The sequence below is a fragment of the Metarhizium album genome (assembly GCF_000804445.1).
Source record: "Metarhizium album ARSEF 1941 chromosome Unknown scaffold_22, whole genome shotgun sequence".
Lineage (NCBI taxonomy): Eukaryota > Fungi > Ascomycota > Sordariomycetes > Hypocreales > Clavicipitaceae > Metarhizium > Metarhizium album.
The window spans coordinates 58,041-80,853 of record NW_024467596.1 but is presented as its reverse complement, the minus strand read 5'-3'; the positions used below and the strand labels follow the sequence as shown (position 1 = coordinate 80,853).

The 22,813-nt window shown below is 53.4% G+C and overlaps 4 protein-coding genes across 4 annotated transcripts; 2 read left to right on the top strand and 2 right to left on the bottom strand.

The window, feature by feature from the left end:
* Positions 1 to 1,521: 1,521 nt before the first annotated feature.
* MAM_06559 (Leucine-rich repeat protein) lies at positions 1,522 to 6,903 on the bottom strand (the record flags this gene model as incomplete). The annotated part of the gene is made up of 1 exon (XM_040825357.1): positions 1,522 to 6,903. One exon carries the CDS (start codon positions 6,901 to 6,903, stop codon positions 1,522 to 1,524), a length of 5,382 nt encoding a protein of 1,793 aa, XP_040676568.1.
* Positions 6,904 to 7,764: 861 nt separating this feature from the next.
* MAM_06558 (uncharacterized protein) lies at positions 7,765 to 10,749 on the top strand (the record flags this gene model as incomplete). Its single annotated transcript, XM_040825356.1, has 1 exon — positions 7,765 to 10,749. One exon carries the CDS (start codon positions 7,765 to 7,767, stop codon positions 10,747 to 10,749), a length of 2,985 nt encoding a protein of 994 aa, XP_040676567.1.
* A 1,816-nt stretch (positions 10,750 to 12,565) lies between these two features.
* MAM_06557 (short chain dehydrogenase/reductase family) lies at positions 12,566 to 13,453 on the bottom strand (the record flags this gene model as incomplete). The annotated part of the gene is made up of 1 exon (XM_040825355.1): positions 12,566 to 13,453. One exon carries the CDS (start codon positions 13,451 to 13,453, stop codon positions 12,566 to 12,568), a length of 888 nt encoding a protein of 295 aa, XP_040676566.1.
* A 2,809-nt stretch (positions 13,454 to 16,262) lies between these two features.
* On the top strand, positions 16,263 to 20,556 carry MAM_06556 (inositol hexaphosphate kinase KCS1; the record flags this gene model as incomplete). The annotated part of the gene is made up of 2 exons (XM_040825354.1): positions 16,263 to 18,478; positions 18,606 to 20,556. The coding sequence occupies 2 exons, from the start codon at positions 16,263 to 16,265 to the stop codon at positions 20,554 to 20,556; spliced, it is 4,167 nt and encodes a 1,388-aa protein (XP_040676565.1).
* Positions 20,557 to 22,813: the final 2,257 nt, after the last annotated feature.

Here is a 22,813-nt window from a genome sequence, read left to right as displayed (position 1 = left end):
TCCTCAGTGTTGATGTGTGGGCTGCAGTAGCCGTATTTCCGTTGCGAGCCTCGCTCTCAGAAACCGCGTGTCGTTTCAAATGCTAGGTGATCGGGAGTAGAACGACTGGTTGGGAGGCGACGAGTATGTCCATGTGCCAGCAGCCAACAACAGATGAGAAGATTCAACGACGACGACGACGACGACGACGACGGCGACGACAAACGGGTGATTCGATTTGTCAACAGGATCACGGTCGTGTAGCAAACGCTTGCAAGGGGATGTAAGAATTGGGGCGTGGGATTGCCGCGAGCAAGCAAGGAAGGAGGAGTGGAAGCGGAAGCGGAAGCAAGCAAGCATGAGTGAGCGGGAAGTGGACTTGTTGGGGCTAAGCACGGTCGTGTTTCTGCATGGCGACTGCCGTTTGGGATGACGGCGGCGCCACTCCTTCCCATCCATGTCCCTTTGACAGTGCCAGTCTGGATGTGGGGAAGGAACGCATTGTGCCGAGGGACTGAGGGACTGCCCGGCGCGGCACTTGAAAGTGGAAGACTCCGCGACGTCGGGACATACAACTGCTCAAGCCTCCCCTCAACAACAGCGGGTGCGGCGCGCACCTTTTCTTAACCGTGAAAAGTTTCACATTTCTTTCGCATCCTCTTTTTCATGCTCCAACCTTCCCTCCCATCCTCTCTTTCAGCCACCCATCCAGCATCTCCCCTCCCCACCGACTGGGTACCCACGAGCCTCAAGGCCCCCCTTGCGCACCAGCCAAGTCAGATCATGAGACAAGTCGTCACGTCACTTTCGTGCCTGGCATAATAATAACGTCCCCCTTCTCCCTGAGTTAATAGGCAAACCTTCCAAGACCGGCATGCCCTAAAACTAACTTGCACCAGACCATCGACGCGGAAGATAAAACCCTTCGAAAGCCCCCTTTTCTCACGTCTTCACAAATCCAACGACAGAAAGTTAAAAGAAGATCGCGGACGCACGGTATTATACAGACTCGCCCGCCTCCCTCCCCTCTCCGCAATGAGACATACATAATTAACTTAGTAGTTACTACAAAGCATCACCTTCAGCCCTGTCTTTGGCGGACCATTCCGTCGGGCTCCAACCAACCTCGACTCACCCCCAGCCTCGGTAATCAGTAGATACTAGTAATCTATCCCTTCATCCACTACGCAGTTGAGCAGAAGCCAATCGGACCACACATGATGACTTAATATGGAGTCTATCCCATTCCCACTCGAGGCGGAATAGTTCATGTCTCATCATTTGAATACCGCCTACTCATACAACTCCCCACCATGCAATTTACAAAGCGTATAACCATAATGTCCCAGTTACCCCAATCCAACCGACCCTGTTGCGCCGAGTTAAAAAAAAAAAGACAAAGAAAAAGGGGCAAGGAGAAAAACCCCCAGGAAAAAAAGAGAATGCATTGCGGAAGCAATCCAACGCCATATACCTTCTCGTCTTGTACATACGATCCTGTACTTGCTGTTCCTGCTCGTATAGTCTGTCCTGTCTGCTTCGCTACTGCTTTTCATAAATAGTATTGTGCCACGCTGTTTCGGCTTCCTCCTCAAGCTGTGCTCTGGCTTGTTCATCCGCCATTGTCTCTTCGTCGATTGCATCCCGGCCATTGAGATTCGGGTCAACGGCCTTGGCCTCCTCCTCTTGCACCTGTAGCTGCTCCGGGTCGGGGACGAGCCCCTCATGAATCAGTTTTTGTAGCACCTGATCCCGCGCCAGAATGTCTCGTCGACGGACAGCAAGGCCGTCCAGCATTCGTATCCGTCCACAGCTCGCGACGATTACAACTTGATGCAGCCGTCTTCGCAGTTTTGTGGTGTCGTCTAGCCTGCTTGCAAACAAGTTGTCCCTAGCAACGTCGCCCTCGGGCAGCACAAACGGATTCACCACACCGGAGCCGTCTGTCGGGACCAAAACTTGCAGTGGCGCGTAGAACCCGAGCGTCATTGGGTTATCGCGAACGTCCAGCTGCGTCAAATGGGGGAACTGTAACAGCAGTTGCGTTACACGCGTCGAATCGGCTAGTCTGTTCCCCGCCACGAGGAGCTTCTTGAGCCGGGGGATGAACTGCAGAGGCGACAAGTCACTTAGCGCGTTGAAGTTGATGTTTAGCGTTCGCAGATTTGGCATCAACTGGCCCATTTTGCCTGGGAGTCGCTGCAGCCCGCAGTTGGACAGCTCGAGAAGCTGCATGTTGAGAAAATCAACCCGCGGCTCAAATTCTGGCATGTAGTTGCCTGACAAAAATAGCTTGCGAACTTCGTATGCGCGAGACAGAAAGCCGAGATCCAGGGCAACTTTTCCTCCTTGCTCACGGAGAGATAGACTGTCCAGTCGACGAGTCCGCTCAAATCCACACACCCGGTTTATGTGGTTTCTGTCGGCATGCATTGAATGGAGGTTAGGGAAGGCAGAAATGTCTAGCGTAACCAACTCGTTATCACTGACATCAAGGTGTCGCAGCGACTTCATGCGTCCTGCCACGGGAAGAGCAGTCAGTCTGTTCCTGGGCAGCTTTAGACGAGCCAGCGCCGGAAGCATCTCGAGGTTTTGCACAGAGCTGATCCGATTGCCGCCCAGGTCCAGCTCCTCAAGCCGTACAAATCGGGACGCCGCGAAATCGACTCGGTCAATCACGTTGTTCCTGGCCCGCACATGCAACAAGCCGTCGTGAGCGTCCAAGCCGTCCAGACTAGTAAGCTGGTTATTATCAGCCTTGATACTTCGCAGGTGGACCAGGTTCTTCAAGGCCGACAGACTCGTAACCTCATTGCCTGATATGTCCACATATTGCAGGTTCATCAGATGGTCCCACGACGTCAACTCCGTCAACAAGTTTTGAGACACCTTGAGCTCTCGAATGGTTGAAGGCACACCTTCCAAGTGGTTCAGCTTATTGTCCGACGCGTCAAGCGTGACCAGCTTGCCGCAAAACTCGTCCAACATGTGAAGGCTGGCAAGACGCTTGTCGTGAAGGTCAAGCTCCGTGAGATCTTCCCAAAAGGATTCATGAGGCTCTGCTTCACTGATTCGGTCCACCAGTTCTCTTATCGTCATGGACAAAACTTTATCAGAGCCGTCCCCTGTAGTCATGTGTCGAGGACCCATCACGTAGCTGACCTCAAATCCAAAAGACTGGTCGGCATTGTTGAGAGTAAACTCGGAGAGCGGGCTCAGTGACAGCTTACCAACATTTCGTCCGATAATCTCACTGTCCTCGGCTGTCAGAGCGAGTGCCCTTTTGCCCGGTGTTTGGCCGAAAACGAAGCCCAGGCTGGCTCGCCGCTCACTTGGCGTCTTGTGGTTAATCATGCTTTTCTCACCAATGATGCTAAGTTGGCGGTCTTCATTTGCAAACTCCACGGTGCTCTCTTCGTCTTGCTCGTCAATACGAGATACAGGACGAGGTATGAAAGCTGGCACACGGAGAGACGCCTGCCTCAATGGGGCTTGGCTGGGGTTTGCACGAACATGCTGCGATAAATTCTGTGGTCTAGCTTCCGCCTGTGAAGGGGATTTGCGTGGTGATGTATGATTTGACACTTCAGCATTGCCGGCTTCGTCCTGGCCGTCTGGTTCCTCAATACTATCCAGGTCTTCCGGGGATAGGTCGTGAATAACAGATGCAATTGGTGAAGAGAACGAGATGGTAAGGTTCCGGCGCTTTATCGACGAATGAATATTATTTTCTCTGTGATAGCCAGCTTGGGCTTTGACCTCAGCATGCCCTTTACGGCAGTTGGAGAAACTCTCAAGTTTGTCAGATGCTTCGCTCGCGGGAACCCCTACTCGCGGACTCGTATGCTGACCGGGTGGCAAAGTAACATAGCCTCGGCTCGCCGCTTGTCCAGAGGGACTCTTTGGCGAGGCTCGCTCTTCGGGTTTTTCTGTCAGTGGCCCCTTGCCGGCAGTGGCGAGTCTGAGATTTTGCATCTCCCTCGTCATGTCAACTGAAAGATCAGGAATGCTGGCGAACGGATCTTCCTCACTGTCCTCCGAGGGTAGAATATTACGTTCCGGCAACGACGTCGACTCCTTTCTCTTGATCCACACGTTCTTGTCTTTATCCAAACACATGCTGCCAACTTTGTCGGGAATTAAATGAGATACGCTCTCTGGCATAATTATGCGTCTAGATTCAGATCCCCTTGACGACGCCGATGGGTAATTTTGACTTGTAGATCTGTTTGATGAATGTGAAGGATACTCTTGTGACGAGCGCCTCTGTTCCGGATTGCCAAGAGAATTACTGGTGATCCGCACGTTTGGAAGATCGCTAATTACTTCACCCCGGACGGGGATCGGAATGATATTGGGTCGCTGCTGATTTTGTTCATCAACTTGTCGCTCCAGTTCCTGTGCCGCCAGCCCGGCGTTCTTGGCGGGCCCCATGGATCTCAACGAAGATAAAATGACATCGCCCATGTCGCTAAACTCTTGATATTGTTTCAGCCGATTCACCAACTCCGGGTTGTCTTGACGCGGGGCCAGCCAAGGTCTGGCAGGCCCATCCCTGCTAGGCGGTCGGGAGAAAGGCTCGCTTGTAGAATCCTGGTTTGAGTCCGCAGCTGACGCTCGTCCATCTTCTGCCTCAACACAGTCCTCGGACTCTTCAAGACTCGCCAGCTCTGGCCGCACTTGGTTTCGGATCATAGCCATTATCTGAGCCGCTTGGTCCACAAAATCTTGGGTGCGAATAGATGGTTTGCGGTCCGTCTCAGTCGGAGCATCACTTGGAGGGGTCGGAATCTCGTTTTCGGGACCCCGGAGAGGTGACTTCTGGGCTCGGCCATATGACACTGACGAACTTCTGCTAGAAGTTGGGCTTCGTGGATGCAGCATAGATCTCATAGCTAGAATGTTGGGGTTTGCTACTTCAAATTGGCCCGGCAGCGCATCCTTGCGTTTTTTGCTCGATGATAGCGAATGCATCGGCAGATGAGTCGCACCAACTGCTTCTGGTTTATGCTCTCGGCCAAATGCAATATCGGATCGATGAAGTGTTCGCCTTCGTTTTGGTGTAGGGTTTTTCGAAGGAGAAGTACGCGGCCGCTTGCTCTCTGACCCGGGATCCCGTACAGGCGATTCAAAGGCACCAGGTGCCTCATTTGGTGACTTGGGACTTTCATCATCTCCTTCACGAAACATGGATTCGTTTTTGCTACGCTTCCGCTCAACGACTAGACCAGAGTAGCCGTCAGGAGGAGAATCCTGCACTCGACCTCCTCGGAGCGGATATGGTGGAAGGGAGGACTCGTTTGGCGCAACGTTTTCTTTGCCGAAATGGCCAGAATCCTCGTAGCTTTCGTCGCATAGGTCGCCATGAAATTCAAATCCGTCCAAGTCGCCCCCGCCAAATTTGCTAATATTTCTCATCTGGGAGACTGATGCCGATGGTGCGCTTTCATCCTCAGGTTGCCGGTCAATATTTTGGGATGGACTGCCTGATTTCTCTTCAAACTGGTTGATGCGCCTCAGTAACGTTTCGTTGGTAAATGTGTCGTAGGGGCCAAATAATTTCAGGGGGCTAGCTGCCGCTGGACGAGTCTGATCAGGCTCAGGTTGCTTCTTGTCAGGACTGGGGAAGGGTGCCCGAGGCATAGATGGACTTTCCGCGACCTGAAACGTAGGGTACGGGTTCGTTCCAAGATTCCGCACCGAGGGGAATTGTTTAGGAGTACTAGCTTGTAATGACTCCTCTCCGAGCATCTGCGATGTGTCTGCACCGAGTTCTGAACTTAAAGCTCTCTTGTAGAACGAGCCATCGTCAGATCTCCCTCCACGTTGCACGTTGACAAAGCCTCCGTTCTGAATATAATCATCGGTCGTGTCAGCCTTGGCTGGAGATCTGGGACTTGCATCCAAACCAGCCTGAAGATCTGCCTGGGAATCAAGAAGCATTTGATTTACCCGTAGTCGCTCCAGCTTCTGCCAGAGCTGGTCGACAGGAACGTCGACTGCAGCAAAATTCGCATTTCCGTCTTCGCCACTGTGTTTGCCGATCAAGATGGGGCTGAAATCTTCATTTCGAGCATCGTTCTGGCAGCTGGGTTTTCTTAGTGCGGCGTGTCTTTCAGGCGGAGCAGTCAGACAGCTTTCATCGCGGTATATTTCATCTGCAGTTTGCCGCTCTGGAGTGTGGTCGCCTCGACGTTGGCTCGTTTTATAAGAGTCGGGAACTGGCGAACTTTCATTCAGTTTGTAATTAATTTCTTTTTGCAGGCGTCTGGGGCTCGGGCTCGGGGTGACGTCCACAGGGCACTCTTCGTCCTCGTCAAAACCTGGAAATTCGCCAAGATCTTCTTCAGTTACAGGTTGCGGATAAGTTGGAGGACTGGACGGCATCGTCATGTCGACATGGCGAGACACATCACCACCGAGTCTCGACCTCTCTTCGCCTTCTTGAGGAGGCTTGAACATATCCTGAAGGCCAACTGCAGCTGAGCTAAAGAGGTCTCGTTGTTCGCCGTACGCGACGTCACCATATACCAAGCGCCTCTTCCATTCCGGGGTGTCGGCATTCTTGTCTGGGGATCTTTGACCTGGAAGTCTGTTGTGAACGACAGATGCGTTCGTCTCATTCGAAGTAGATGGCGATGCGTCTGCTCTGAGTCCTTGCGACAGCTTCGAGGGCAGCCTCTTCATGGAGATGTTAATGTCGTTGGCGCTACGTTCGCTCAGGACACTGGGACTATTGCCTCCAGTCGAAGGCAACGACGACCTGTTTCCAGCCCTGCGCGGTATCCGGCTCGCGAACTGTTTTAGTTGTGGTGTCTCGATCTCATGTGGCGGCGGAAGCGGCGGAAGCTGTCCATCAGATGCGTCTGATGCCGGCTGGGAGACCCAGTCCTCCGAGAGGGAATCCAACCAAGCATGCGCCATAATGAAGCAGGGGATGCAGGGGATCTGACGATGAAACCCGGATTGGAGTCGATTCACTGGCGCGCCATGTAGCTGAAAGTCCGTGAATAACTTGTTGAAGGTGGGGTGGGTTGTGGATGATCGTCTTGTTATGAATGCGCCGGTTCAAATGCACCCAACTATAAATTGAATATACACGAGGACGTGGCTTGCTAGAAGCCCGGGTACACTTGTACCGAAAAGCGACTTGAGGCAAAAGTATGAATACGCAGCGTCAATGGCAAAACAAGTTGGTCATTGCACTGGACAACGCGAGACATTGGATGGCGCGTTGCTTGTTCAGTCGGGTCATGTAAACAGCCGAGCATCTCTGATTGGACGGTTGCCGTTGCTGTGCCTACCGGGCCAAGAGTGGTCAAATCACGTGGTGCAAGATGTTCATGTTCGCAGTTAAATGCTGATCTTGCAGCTCTAGGTCACATATAAAAATTTCAGTCAACTTCTTTTACATGTGGAGAGGCAATATCTCTATTGAGTAGTTCGTTTTGTGCATATTTCATGGGAAGGTGGCTTACCAGTGATTAAAAATTGAATAACAGCCTGCAGTCAATAATTCAATTAACGCGCCGTCACGTGCATCCGTGAGACGCGCTACGCGTCAATGCCTCCGAGAAGGCTGGCCCATTCAAAGTTCATTTCCTGCCTTGTCTCCAGCTTGGACAACCGCTGGGTTGATGAGCCGTCAACTGCTTCATCGACCAAGAACACCATTTCCTAAGAATGCCCATCCCCATCAAGTGCAGTTTTTGCAGACTATCTTGAATTTCCCATGTCCTGAATCGGCCTTCACCTTCCGCCAACAAGATTACAGATGACAGGAGCATGTCGACCAAGCTTAGGGAGATTTGGCGCGACGACACTGTATATTCAGAGTCGTTCTGCAGACCAGAGGATGTGTTGTATGAAGGGTCGGAAGATGAGGACTACGAGAATTCGGACGCAAGGCGACGTCGTTACACAGAAGCTGGGCAGCGATTTTTAGACGGCGCTGCTCCTGTGCTGATCTCCGCCGCTTTAAAGGGGCCATTGGACAGGCTTTCGGGATTTATCAACCCATGGATATCTAATCGTCACAAGGTGATAGCTCGCGGTTTTGTGCAGCCTTCTCAACCCGTCGAAAAGCTCATGTCTCAAAGCAAGAACTCCATCACCAAACCAAGGCCAGATCCTACGCTACAGGCTCGTGACGCCGATTGCCATCTACCCAGTCCCGAGAGCCTTAAGCAGTCTCCATATACCCAACAGCATCCATATCTGGAAGCAGATGGTCTTGATAAAGTCAACAAGTGGAGGGCGCAGGTTGATCCTTTTTCCAGCAATCGAAATGGTTCCCTTATCCCTGACGATGCCGGGGTTTCCACGTTTATTAGAAAGAGACGTGCGCCTGGGTCCGCATGGTTAAGGAAGGTTTCTACAAAGAGGCAACGCCGTGCTACCGTACGAGAAGGATCCCATGGCCCTGAACAACAAGATGACGAGCTTGACGAGCTCGTGGCAGATATGCCGTCGTCTAGCTTTGAGAGTGCAGCACCAGCGTCGCCATCCAAGCGGAGATCACCGAGAAACGCCACGAGAAGACCTATTGGTAAAAATTTGGTAGAGTCTGATGATGAACTCAGCCCCAACAAGGCAGCGGCTGCTACTCTCTCATCTCCTGTGTCAATGCGAAATGGACCAATTATGTCCTCTCCTTCGAAAAAAAGTCAGCCACCTGACTACATTACGTCGTCCGTCGGCACTCAAACCACACCATCTCGTTTACGACATGTAAACGTACTGGATGACTTGGTACAAGATATGCTCTCTTCGCCGGGAGAGGAGCCTGACAAAGACGGCCAAGTCAATCTGCAGGCCTCAAACGAACAAGGTATTGAGGCAATGATTGACTACGTATCCGAAACTAGCTCCACGGCCGAATACACAACTCATGAAGCCGCGGCTTTGGAAGATACGAGTGATCAACCTGAACAACAACGTTATTTATCCGAGCCGCCTTCAAGCAGCTCTGATGCTAAAATGGATGGAAACTTGCAATGCCCCTCTCAGAAAGCCGAACCAGATGTCAAAACGCATCATCTATCTAGCATAAAATCAGAGCCGCCAGACGTAGCACAATACGCTATCCAAGGCCCAGTTGAAGCTCATACACCCCCTGATGATGACAGTAAAGCAGGTGACTCGCGTGTCGAGGAGCTCAACACTCCCGGAGCACAATCACTTGGCGACAGGATCATGAAAAGGAAATGGGTGGATGAAGGTGTAGCCCACGAAGGTGGTGCTGGCTTAAATCTCGATGGCAACCTCTCAGAAACAGATTCAGAGGGTGATTCGGGAAGCTCCATCGCTGCAGCCCAACCATTTTCGCCAGGCGGTAATGAACCAAAACATGCACAAGATACAAACCATCCTTCTGCATCTGACAAAGTTGCAGCGGATGATGGAAAGATTGCTTCGGGGGTTGAGCAACCGCCCACCATGTGCACGATGAACGACCGCGTCCAAAACGGATCGGAATCTAGCAGAGTCGAGGCCCCGGCAACGCCTCGCCAAGCTGAACGTCCCAAAGACAGATCCGAATTCAGCTTCAGTACTGTTCTCAATCGTTTTGTTCCTTCAACCCGATGGACCACGCTGGCACGATTAGCTCTTCCACCTTTGTCATCTCCAGCAACTCCGAGCAAGAAGGTTGTGGTGACGAATGAATCTGCAGATGAAACCGAAAACACAGATGCCCAGCCTAGCAAGACACACAAAGAAGTGTTGAGCCCGCGTCGTCATGAGCTCATGAGTGACCCTGATCAATTGCACGAGCCTGTTCAAATCCCACAGGAGGCCTCAAATGGCCAAGATGACAGCCAGTCGAATGGTTTGGGCGCAGAAGATGACCGCGTTTCCGAGTCCCAGCAAAGCCCTTGGGTCAATACGGAGCATGCCGCAGTGTTTAGGTCGCCGTTGGGCATTCTATCAGCAAACCTCTGTGGGGCAACGCCATTCGGTAATGAGGACGACGACACTGCGACGACTGCGACGGTTTCCAACCGCACTCAAAGTCCATGGGGACACGAAAGCCCAGCGGATGCTGCATCATTAAATTTGATATTGCGCTCCACTGATGGGAAGGTCGACCAAACACCTTTCGCCAAACCAAGGGTGCGCCGACCAAGGACACCCGAACCCCAATTCTGCGTCAAGTCTTTTTCGTCGTTCATGTCTCCGTCGCCAGATCGGAACCAATATGTGTCGCTCTCGGCGTCTCGACCGGTTTGCAGGGGCAGCCAAGGATGCCTCCCGTCATCTCTGAAGAGACGCCGGAACCAGAAAGGGCCAGGCCTGCGAGTTTCATGGGCGGCATCGCTCGAAGAGTTTGAAGGGGCGCCATGGAAACAAAATGGTTGTGCAGCCCGTCGCACACCAAAGAGACAGAGCTCGCCGCCGCCAGGCACGCCCATTGACCATCTTCAGAGATGCCACGACACGAGGTTCGCAAAGCACTTTGAAGCGGTGGCAAACCGTAAAGACGGACAGCCGCAGAATCTCCTGCCAACAGAGTCACAGCAATTCAAGAGTCCTGGGCCCTTTGCCATGGCCGAGACGTTTATGGCAGCAGACGCGGATAAGCAGGGACTCATGCCCCAGGAGACGGAAGTTGCGAAGCATGGTGAAGCTCTGGCATGCAGTCGGGCTTCGGAAGAGCCGATGGATGTTGTTGAAGACATGGTTCGGGAAATGGGAGATTTCTGGGATCCCTGGAACATTGACGCGGAGCTGGAACAAGCACGGAAGGGAGCCACCAGCGAGAAGACATGAGAGATGGCGGCAGCGGGCCGTGGACAAAGCGGATGGGGTTTGATATTTTTTGACGGGACAAATGGCGTTTACATTGTATCAAGTCCAGGGGCCGTACTCCGTATCCACACGTCGAGTCCGCCATGTGCGAGTACTGAAGCATACTTGAAGGGAATTGTTATCGAGTCTGCCGGGACCGAGTAGGCGTGCCATGCCCATGCGTTCGATGAGTACTCGGCATATTACGTACGTACGGCATCTGCTCGCTGGCATGCCCAGTCGTTCACCCACTCACTTCGGCACGGATCGTTGGGCCTTGGGTCCCCACCCTCCACGCCAAGCTTACGACGGGACGGACGGGCGGACAACGGTGACATGGTTCTGGTGTGCCGTGCACCCCCAAATAACCGCACCCAAGGTGGACAAGATGCGCGTCCGTTATGGGACCGCTTCGCCGTGACCGATCTGGGGGGGCAGCACTGCGCGAACTGCAAGCGTCGGCCGTTGGGAAGATGCTCCCGGGACAGCACTACGTAAATGACACATGGTTGCATTCAGCCTTGGTCCCGCGTGACGATGGATCGATTGGCGGTGGATGATGCACCGGCATCACCAGGCACAAATGTTGGTAGGCACGACAGAGTGTGGGCCGCGACCACGGACTCGCGCCCGGTTTGTTGTGGGCGTCGGCCAAGATGGCGCCGACGGCCTACCACCCATTCAAGTACAGAGCACTAAGTAAGTACTTGGACCTAGGTACTTGGCCAAGTTCTTGGGCACCGAGGCACCTACCTACAAGTAGGTACTTACTTGGGCGCGTACCTACCAGCTTGTAAAGTACGTACAGTGGGCGCACACACCACCCACGAACGCCATCAGTGATCAAGGCCAGGCGACGCAATCGGCCCGTCAGCGCGCGCATGCCACCATGCCAGGGCCAGGCCCGGGGCGTTCAGGACCCGGGAATATCCCCGTCTCCCACGCAATCGAGTTTCCAGAACTCGACACCCGGACATGGACGCCGCCCAGCCCATTCCCATTCCCATGCACGACACCCGCACGCGGCACGCCAACCAGCACTAGCGCCGCCCCCCTTCCTTTTCCACCGGCGGCAGCGGCGACGAGAAGGCAAGGGGCGCCCCCTTTGCTTTGCGTAAGATATAAAGACACGTACGTACTCCGTGCGGGAGGGGAGGTCTTGAAATTCGGCCCATCCGCCTGCATCCAATGGTGGCCGCCGATGCCGCAACGTGACGGCGCTGGAATCCAGGACCAAGCCGGCCCATGCATCGCTTCATGGAAGCACAAGTATGCAGTCGCACTCTCCTGTCTCAGGCTGTCTGGGTCTGGGCCATTGCTTCCCCTGCCCGCGGGCGTTGTCACCGGCTGGGCCTTTTTTTTTTTTTTTGGCAGGGTCAGATTCGTGTGCGTCTCGTCTGGCTGCGTGAGCATCATCCCTCAGAATGTATCGCCCGGAACGGAGTAGTCATGGCTTGTTTAAAAGATTAAATGCCAAGTGGTCAAGATGAAGTATTCTTGGAAGAGTTGCAGTTGTAGTGTTGTAGTCGATATCTTACTTTTCGGAATTTAGATTTTGACATGTTCTACCAGAAGCTATCATGACAACGACTTACAGAAAAAAAAGAGAAAAAAAAAAGTCAAATATTCCTACACCACTTACGAGTACATGCATGCCTGTAGCTTCGTAGCAAAACGCACTTGTAAAGCACATAAACGCACGACATTTTAGCACCAAAAATTTCAAACGACGTGGCCGGTACCTGCGCACTGATGAAGCAGAGTGGCCTTCCTTCAAACAGGCACGTCGACGAGCAACTCAGTAGGTACTGGGCATGACGCCTACTCTGCCGCCGTCAAGAAGAATCATGGCCCCGTCAAGGTAACCCCCTGCTTTGCTGGCCAAGAAGACTGCGACTCCCGCAAATTCCTCCTCGGTTCCGATTCTTTCCAGCGGCACTAGGCTCGGGCTCACTGCGCCCTCTTCCCTTGGGTCCCCTTCGGTCTGCATAAACGTCATGTTTTGGGTCATCTCGCTGGGGAAGAGGCCTGGAGAAATCGTATTGACCCGAATTTTATACGGCGCTAACGCTGTAGACAGCATCTTGCCCAGCTGAGTAACGGCCGCTTTGCTTGTGCTGTAGGAAAAGCCAGCAAAGGGCAGCCGAGCGAAGCTGGAGACCGACGAGGTCAGGACAATCTGAGACTTTTGTGCCACCACCGCCGCCCGCTTGTTCCCCTCGTCCAACAGGTCGAGGAAGGCAATGGCTGTGTAGAATGTGCCCGTCACATTCACATGCAACGTTGTCGTAAAGTCCTCCACGGCGGGCTTCCATAGTTTCTGCTGGAGGCTCTTGATATCGTCACTGCCGTCAGGAGGGGCCGTGGCCGCCTCGATCACGCCACTGCTGGCATAGAGCACGTTGATGTAGCCGACTTGCTCACGTACCAGGCGAGCTGCGGCCCTCAGATTGTCCTTGGAAGTGACGTCGCAGACAATGGTGTGGACAGCGTCTGGATTGCATGCATTCTTCCTCGTTCTGAGCAGAGCCGCTCCCCGTCGGCCAAGCACGTACACTGCCTTGGCACCATTGGCTACCAGCGCATGTGTGGTAATGGCACCAAGACCAGAACCACCGCCAGTGACGACTGCGACAATGTCTTTGACCCCGAAAAGCGAAGCTGAATTGTACCGTAATGATGTCATTTCCCGTGATGCCGTTTTTCGCAGCTTGTGCAAGTAAGTAATGAAGGAACAAGACGCATTTTCGGCCAAAAAAAGAATAAAACTTGACCAGGTTTATTTATGTTCTCGCCCCGTTCCTCGCTGAATCCATTGTCCGCGGATGTTGTGCCTGGTGCCGTTTAGCCGCTGGCGTCGGGATTTACCGAGTAGTCAAGTTAGAAATGGCAGATCCTTTACTTCTACTTCCACGTTGTCCTGACAGTAAAAGGCCCGGGCTGAACAAGGACCGTTCTCGGTAATCAAGCAGCTCGAGCTGGTTAGGGTAGCCACAAAACGGGTTGCTGGAGTAAATTCCCACCTGGGCCTCGTAAATTTTATACGGACAAGAGGCGTTAGGAGTCGTAGCCAGCCACGGAAAGTGTCTACTAGAGAGTTCAGCCAAACGGGGGGATCAGATTCTCATGTACCAATGAGGCTGCAGGACAGCGTCTGGCCTTTTTGTTTCTCTCCGACAACTCCACCGACCAACCAAAAAGCAGGCCTCTTCACGAACTTTTGTCGGTAAAGACGGCCGAGTGACCACCTAGATAAGTAGGCTAAGTAGGTATACAAACGTCAGAACGGTCATGGCATCCGTCCTCGCGATATGGCAACGGAAACATCAAGAAGATGGATAGATGATACCCGAGCAAATATCGAGGATCGGGAAGGGGGGTTCTTGCCGCGCGAAACACCTCATGTGTTGATCACTAGGGGACAGCGACCTTGATCAATCCACGCTTGATCAATCCACGGATGATTCGAGCTCAACAAGAGACAGGTGTGGCAGGCGGGTTGCGTCATGTAACGCACGGGACACGCATTACATAAGTCTGGACCGGCACACATGGAAGGAAGGAACGATCGGAAAGGATGCGAATAGATATTGACCTCTTACCAGGATTTGTCTTGTTCAGTTCCAGATCTTTCAACACGTCAACATGGGATATTGTGCGCGACCTTTGAAGCGTCAAGGTCGGGGCATTGTGGTACCGACGCCACCGGTGCTGCCGTGCTCCGACGGTTTCCCTTGATTAGCATCAGGGACCAGGTTTCGATTCAAGGCAAGGCCTAATTCCATCCGGGTCAGACTGCTCGCGCACGAAATAACTAGCAGATGCCGCCAACGACATTTCTTCTTGATTTGTCCATCTCATCTACGCGAGACGCCAGCACCACATGCCGCCGAATTGCGTCAGTCTGACGACTGCGACTGCGGCAACCTGAATAGCAAATGAATATGCCCTTGCGGGCGACAAGGTGTCGGTGAGCATTCGCTTTCGGTGAGCGGGCTCCCCATTCTGCACCCTGTGAGCCCACGTGGCGGCGTGGAGCCGATTTTCTGGTGCCAGAGGACGATACGTTACGGAGTATGCTGCTTGCTCTACAGGGCACGGAGCTCCGAATCTTACAAGAGAGTGATTGGCTTGTGGACGACAACATGGCGGTTGTGTCTCAGAACCTGGGCAATGCGAAGATATAGCAACACGCCCCTCCCCGATACACATCATCTGCAGGCATATCCACGAAACGACGAGCTTACAAGTCGGGCAAGGTACGGCGTAATTGGAAAGTTGACGACTTGACTCTTAGTGAGCCGTCTCTGTTTCCATCGATGATGCTATCTCAAGCCCTCCACCCAGACGCACATTCCGCCTTCTTGGTATTTGCTACCTACTCAAACCATCGAAAAGCCACCGCTTCCTTGGCTCGCCATCGTCTATCAAGCCTAAGCGACGCAATAGGAAGTAGGATATGCCGGAGTCCGGAATACATTTTGCTGGAAATCTCTCTATCCCCTCCTCCCCCGCGGGCTCCGACTTGGCAACGGCTTGTTTGGTACGGAGTAGCACTGCACGAGAGCCACTGAAACCCCACGTTCAGCCCTTTTGGCCGAACGTTGTGTTTCCACTTGCAGCACGGGTCATGACTTGCGAAGAAGAAGAAGGAGAAGAAGAAGAAGAAGAAGCAGCAGCCTAGCACGAGAGGCGATTGACTGGCTAGGCTTGTTGACAGTATGGGGTACGTACTACGGTACTACCTACCGCGGACAGGGCAGTAAACGACGTAATCAGACAGCTCAGCTATTAGTTATATCAAACGTTACAACTACGTACTGACATGTCTTGCCACAATGCGGAGCACAGGACGGAGTACTTGGGCGGGACACCACCACTGGGGTACGTTCCAAAGGCCGGGGTCCTGGAGTAACATTAAGTTAAGTACGTATCGCCTTGCCTGGCACCGAAGAAATTCTCAAGTGGGTTGACTGCGAGACATGTACGTGCCGCACAGCGGCAAATGGTCAAATATCTGGTTGGACTTGTCAAGTCCAAGGCACTTACTTACTTCTTACTCAAGTAGTCCCCCAGTCCCCAAGGACGAAGGTACCTAGGTACTTACAGGTAGGTACCTAACTTTAGTGGGCACCCAGCAGTTGCCCAGTTGCCAGTCCACATGGTTGCCCCTTCCTTCCCCCCACTACCCAAGATTGATGATGTGTCAAGGTCAAGGTTCAAATGTTGCGGCCCACCCGCCACTGAGACTGGCGGTAGGTCTGCTACATGCCAGCGTACCCTGTACTCGGGGCAACGGCCGAGCCAAGCCAAGTCTGGCCAAGCCAAGCCAGGTCTGGTCTGGTCTGCTGGTCAAGCCAACCTTCGCAAGCACCCTCCGTTGGGGTCCTTATTTTTCCTTCCTGCACCCTCGCCGCTCAACACCACACCAGTCCGTCATTTGCCGCGAATCGATCTTCCCACGCTGCTGCCCTGCCGCGCCCAATGTTTTCCTCATGTCCAGCCCGAGTTCCCAGCCCGAAAATGCCATACCCCCTGCACCCCTAAGTCAGGGGGGTCAACCCGCCATCGGCGCAGGTCCAGATCCAAGTTCGACTGTCCTGGTACCAGCGTTGAGCAATGCAGGCGAGGTGTCCGGCCAGGGCCAGAACCAGCACCCAAACCCGCCCCCTTTCTTTTCACAGGCCATCCGCTCCAGCGATTCAGACCAAGCCTACATAAAGGACGATATAAAGTCTCGCGGCCCCAGCCACGGCCAAAGGCAGCCTGCTACTTCGCTCCTGACCCAAGCCCTGGCATCTGCTCGTGGTATCCCTCAAGGTCAGAAACAGAGTGGCAACGGTAGCGTCAAGAGCGTCGACAACAATAACAACAACAACAACAACTCAAACAATACTACCCCAATTTTCCACGACAACGGCGACAGTAGCAGTGCTGGCAGCAGTCGGTCATCTAGATTTCGGGGCAACGGTCATCTCCCCCCGACCGATCGCGGACCGGAATCTACGACCTCACATACCCACACCGCAAGTCGGCCAGCGCCTATGAAGCATGGAGAGCACCAATCCTCCCTAGGTCGCGATCCTTCTCCGTCGTCTTCAACCATGGCGGCGCCGACTATGGTCCAGATAGCTTCTGTTGCGATTCCAACCTCTACTTCCATTCCACGTCGGTACAACCCTTCCGATCTGGCTCAAGCCAGAGATATGCTCATGGAGCGCCGAGATTTTCTCGATAGGGCTAGAGGTCGTGCCTCCACATCTCTCGAACTCGACCGTTCAACCCCCGATGTACTCAAATATCGTGCCCTGTCTCTTTCTGCGAGTCCCGAAGAGGCCTCGGCGCCCACTCGGCCGTCCTACTTGTCTAATGACCCGCTCCAATTGCCTCCGACCAAAGCACCCAACAACTCAGCGTTGGACATCGATTTCAGGTTGTCGCACCGATCGTCTTTGGAGAGTAAAGTGACAGTCAGCCCCGAGAAAACTGAAAAGATTTGGTCAATCAGCTCAGGGGGCGGCAACGAGGAGGACGGCTTGGTTGAAAAGTCGGTCGCTGAGGCCATAGCTGGAGTTGAGCCAAACGCCCGAAGCCGCAAGGCGAGTTACAGTCTACGATTTTTCAAAGAAGGCCTTCCACCTGAGGACAAGCCGAGGAGGAGAGATGCCAAGACGACACCTCGCGACAAGTTGTCGCCAACTTGGGAGGAAGGCGTGCCGGAGGGCTCGACAATGACCATCGTGGCCCCACCTGGCAGTCGCAATGAAGAAACATGCCCAGCCCAGAGTACGCGTGCTGGCACGAATTGGGTTTCCCGCGATTACTTCAATCGAGAGCCCACCGATACCGCGGCCGAAGTTGACAAGACTCCCGAGACACTGCTCGGCTCGAGATTGCGACCAGGTCATGAGGCCACATGTAAGCCGATATCGCCACCCGATGAGGTGGGGCCGACACCGGCCTCACAAGCCGACGTGGAAGATGGGCAACGGAGGTCAGCTGGTGACGAAGAGGAAGGGGAACACCCGTCCGGCAGTGTTAATGACAATACTGGTCCCAAAGCCCGCAGCAGACATGAAGGTGATGTCGACGATGTCGATGTCGATGCGGACGCGGACGCGGATGCGGATGCGGAAGATGCTGATGAATCTGGCGAGGAAAAAATCTCGTCTGCCGTCTTCCTGCCCCACCAGGAGATGCCAGATGCCCGGAGTGTTGCCCCTGATTTGTCCGGTTCAACCCAAGCCCAACGATCAAGATCCATTTCACAAAGTAGCTCCCATCCGTGGCTCGTCAAGGCTGATGAACCAGAGCCTGAGCCTGAACCGCATGACAAGGGCGAGACAATTGCCGCCGCTGACGTGTCCCGTACCGAGCATCGTGAGAACCGTGTTCCGCCCGTGGAGTTGCAAGAAAAATCCATCGAAGCTGCACTTGCACTCGAACCTGTTGTCAAGGGCCAGAAGCAGAAGGCTCCAAAGTCCCAATCAACTGTGATACAATACGAGGATCATGTCCATCACCACCAACACCATCCCCGTCAACCGCTCGAAGCCATTGAGCTTATCCCGTACAAGCACCAAGTGGGCGGTCACACAACGATTTGGCGCTTTTCCCGCAGAGCGGTGTGTAAGCAGCTCAACAATAGGGAAAACGAATTCTACGAAACAATTGAGCGTTATCATCGTGACCTGCTTCCATTTCTTCCCCGGTAAGTACATAGTGACCTAGCACCAGTGTCTCCTGCACATCGGAATAACGCACGGTCAAGTGACGTGATTGCGTGAAAGCAGCCCGGCTGTAGTTTTCATAGTTGATTGTTAACATGCACGGCCCAGATATATCGGTGTTCTGAATGTGACTTTCCAGAAGCAACCACGACGGAAAAGCACGGTCAGAAAAGACGAGACTGCGTCGGCCGAACGCAAGAAGGCCCTAGGCGACAATAATGACGTGGAAAAAATGACAAACGGGGCTGATCATCCGGTCACCGAGGGGCCTGGAAACGAATTGACCGATTCGGCGCCCACGAGAATTGTCAGTCAGTCGCTGGCAAATACCGCTGTGCAGATCCCTACAGTCACATTTGATGATAACAAGCATATTTTACCACGGAATCTACTCCAGCCGACCCCACCAGCCGAGTTTTTTCGACGTCGCAGCACGTCGTCTACCAAGTTGTATCGGAGTATATCCAACACCGAGACGCCACGGCCTCAGTTGGAAGAACGCCCCAACAGCTGGGGAGCAACGACAATAAACAAGCGCCTTCGGAATGAGGTCTTCAACGACGCTTTTTTAAAGGAGCCAGTCGAAGTCCAAAAACATCGCCGCCCTCACCAGCGCGCAATACCTCGACCTACGATGCAGCGACTTCTCAGACCCGCCACTTCTGACCCAAGTCTTGCTGCGTCTGATAGACAGAGTGAGCTCGAACAAAAGCCTCCTCCCACCAAAGTTCGGCCACCTTCGCCACAGATTCACCACAATGGACATGGCCAGAGCGATCTAGGTGCTGCAGCTGCTTCGCTTTCCGGGCAATCAGATGACGCGGATGCTCCTACCAAGGATCTCACTGGAACTAGTGCCCCAGAGCCTGAGATCTTGAAAGCAACTCTTGCCACAGGTAGGAGGAGAAGAAGGTATTCGGCAGGCGGTCTCAGACGGCGACCAGAAGATGTCCGGGAGTCTCGAGGCGACCTCAAGTATTTTGAAGAAGCCGATGATGCAGAGTACAAGACTGACAAAGAGCAACTGGCCGCCGAAAAAGCTGCGAAAGATGCGGGTGCCAACACTGAAAATGAAGCCGTCCACGAAGATGCGCCAGTTTACGGTCCGGCGCTCATTTCACCGCTAGATTTGACTCACCCTAGAGGACCGTCTGCGGGACCGTCCGCTGTTCTTAGTCCCACGGCCGAGTTCAAGAAAATCCCCCGACCTATCAATCCAAAAGAAGCCAAAACGCGCGGAGATCGCGTGGAGTACTTTCTATTGATGGAAGATTTGACGGCTGGTATGAGACGACCGTGTATGATGGACCTCAAAATGGGCACGCGCCAATATGGCGTAGATGCAAGCCCGAAGAAGCAAAAGTCGCAGCAAGAAAAGTGTCGCACGACTACCTCTTCTGAGCTGGGGGTGCGTATTTGTGGCCTTCAGGTCTGGAATGCCAGGACACAGTCTTATGAATTCCAAGACAAGTACTTTGGCAGGAAGGTCAAGGCTGGGGCCGAGTTTCAAAACGCGCTCCAGAAATTTCTGTACAACGGTGTCGACTTGGACAGCGCCCTGCGCCACATTCCCGTTATTCTGAAGAAGCTTGCTCAACTCGAGCAAATCATTCGTGGCCTCGAGGGTTACCGATTTTACGCTGCCAGCCTGCTCATGTTTTATGACGGCGACACATCCGAGGAAGGAGGCTACGAAACAATGTACGACTCAATGACCGACGTGGCAACCGATACCGAAGAGACTACTCGTCCACGGCGGAAGAATCCCCGACAAATTGACTTCAAGATGGCGGACTTTGCCAACAGCCTTACACCCCTAGATGAAATACGAGACAAGGCTTGTCCCCCACGTCATCCTGATAAGCCAGATTTGGGCTTCTTGAAGGGGCTAAGAAGTCTTCGGCAGTACTTTTTGCAAATCCAAGCGGATGTTCGAGCAGAACTGGGCTTGGGGCCTCGCAGAGGCCGTGATGACTGCCCATGGCTGTCAGCCCCGATGGATGATTTGCAGCTCGACTTTGAAGAAGATTTGGACTCTGGTAGTTCACTTAGTCTTTGATGTGCACGAGTCTCTTCTCCTCTCCCCTCGTTCTCCCCCGGCCCACCTTTTGTATGAGATATTTGTATCGTTCAGATTATCCCCCCCCCAACCCTTCTCGCATGGAGAGCTGTGCTTGCTCCCTTGCGATCTTGTGTTTTTAATATTCTGTTGTCTGCAGCGCTATATGTCTTCTGTAAAACTGGTTCTTTCGGTCCATTTTGTCTTTTTTTCTTTTTTCCAAGCGTGTCCCCTGTCTCAGAATGTATAATTGTAACACCGGCTGACCTGCACTTGAGACGCTTCATGATACCACCACTTTACATACCCCTGCATCGAGTTTGGCGTACCACTTTGTAAACATGGATCAGCCATGATACGAACCCCGTTTATGAAGTAGGTCGGTTTTTGTTCATAGGCGAGTGTGTGTTTGGACCGATTATTCAAGGAATGTGCGGTGTTGTGGTTGCTTGTGTGGCGTTTTTGAATTCAGGGGGATTGCGGGATCAGAATGCCAGACAAGCGTGTATTGACTGTGCATAGCTGTTGGTGATGACTGCCTGACGTGGAAACCGAAATGGCGTGTCGTATCCATCATTGCGGCAAAGCATGCTTTTCTGGGGAGGAGAACGGGACAGACACGGCACAGGAATCAGCCAGGCACGGCATGGCATGACGTGGCGATAGAGTATGCTAGAGAAGGCTATCACTAGACTTTATATGACGCCCGCTGTCTGCGGATGAAGGAGGTTGGGCCAATTGTGAACCCGCAACCGGCGGTCGCTGCTGCTGACGGCTTGCTTGTTGGGCGGCTGTTTCCGAGTCTCTTTGCACCCGTGTCCAGTTGTCTGCGCGAGTTTCCTGCTACTGTTTCGTTTAACGCTCTGGGAGGGACTCGGGCCAATGCTCTGTGTATTTAATACTCTTGGGTGGACGCTCTACGGAGTGCTCTGGTTTCATGCTCAATCTAATATTTGCTTGATGTTGGATGCTCTTGCTGTCCAAAACCTGCCCTGTTTCATCCTGTTCAAATGCCCTGGGTCATGTTCAACGGCCGTCCCGAGTTCCATGCTAGGCTCCGCCCAATGCTCCGTTTGAGCTTGGTGCGTGTGGTTTTCCGGCTGCCCGAGAAAATGCCAAGGCGGAGCTTTGCTGGTTGGAGACGGAGAGGGCCACGACGGCGTATGGGATGACGGGGGGCCAGGGATGACATGTCTCTGGGAAAGTTCAAATCAGATCGTTGACTCGCAAAAAACGTGGCAAGGGGGCGGAGGTGCTGGGGAGCTTGGTCGGGAACTACATGGCGGACGGTGGATGCTCTGCCCTTTGTGGAAATGGAAACGATTCCTCCAAAGTCATGAGCAGTGACCAGGCCGCAGTTGCTGAGGATGGCGGCAACGGTGGCTTGGTTGCCTTGACATGATTGATTTTATGCAGGTTGCAATGGACGGGTCGTGGCATCGGCCTGGCTATGTGGCCTGGCGGTCGGAACATAGCTTGCGGGTGGTCAGAATGATGTGTTGGAAAAGGTTTCGGGAGACCCAGCGGCAGGTTGGATCACTGTTTTCAAGCTCATTATGGGCGGCGACAGGTTGGAGAGGGTGCATATAAAAAAAAAACCTGATCTGATCGGAGTGACTGTCTTGAAAGGGACCCCGCGGACGGTGGGTTTCACCGGACGATGCGAGGTGAGGTGAAGGTGAATTGAAAGTGAAATGCAGCTCGGGTTTAGCAAGGATGATGAATGATATCCACTCTCGTTTCCGCTTGGTGTTGCGTTGGAAAGACATGTAGATAAATTCCTGCTCCAATTACCGGAACAGCTCGTGTGACGGAAAGGCGCCGAGGCACAAGTCGAGCATCGACGGGGGAATCGACATGAGTGACACCGACGCAGCGTGGATCGACTCGTGGCGGCATTCGGTCCCAAGTCGTCTCGAGCGAGAAGATCCCTTTGAAAACGACGGCTTCGAGGCACAACGCTCAACCAGACTGGTGTGTTCCACATCTGTCATATTTCTGATCCGCGGCTTACAAGGAAACCGCAGAGCTTTCGAGGGCCAGCTCCACTGCCTAGGCCAGCAAGTCGAGGCTTCTTTTGGTCCATAAAGCCCTTTCGGCGGCCGACTGTCCACGAGGCAGTCACAGACGATCAATCCCCTGCAGGACAAGGAGTGCCCCGAAAAGACTCGCCGCAGAGACCGGGTACGAGGGCATCCACACACCAGGAGAGCAGGGGAAAGCGAGGCTTTCTGGGATTCTTCTCGAGGAAGCGCAA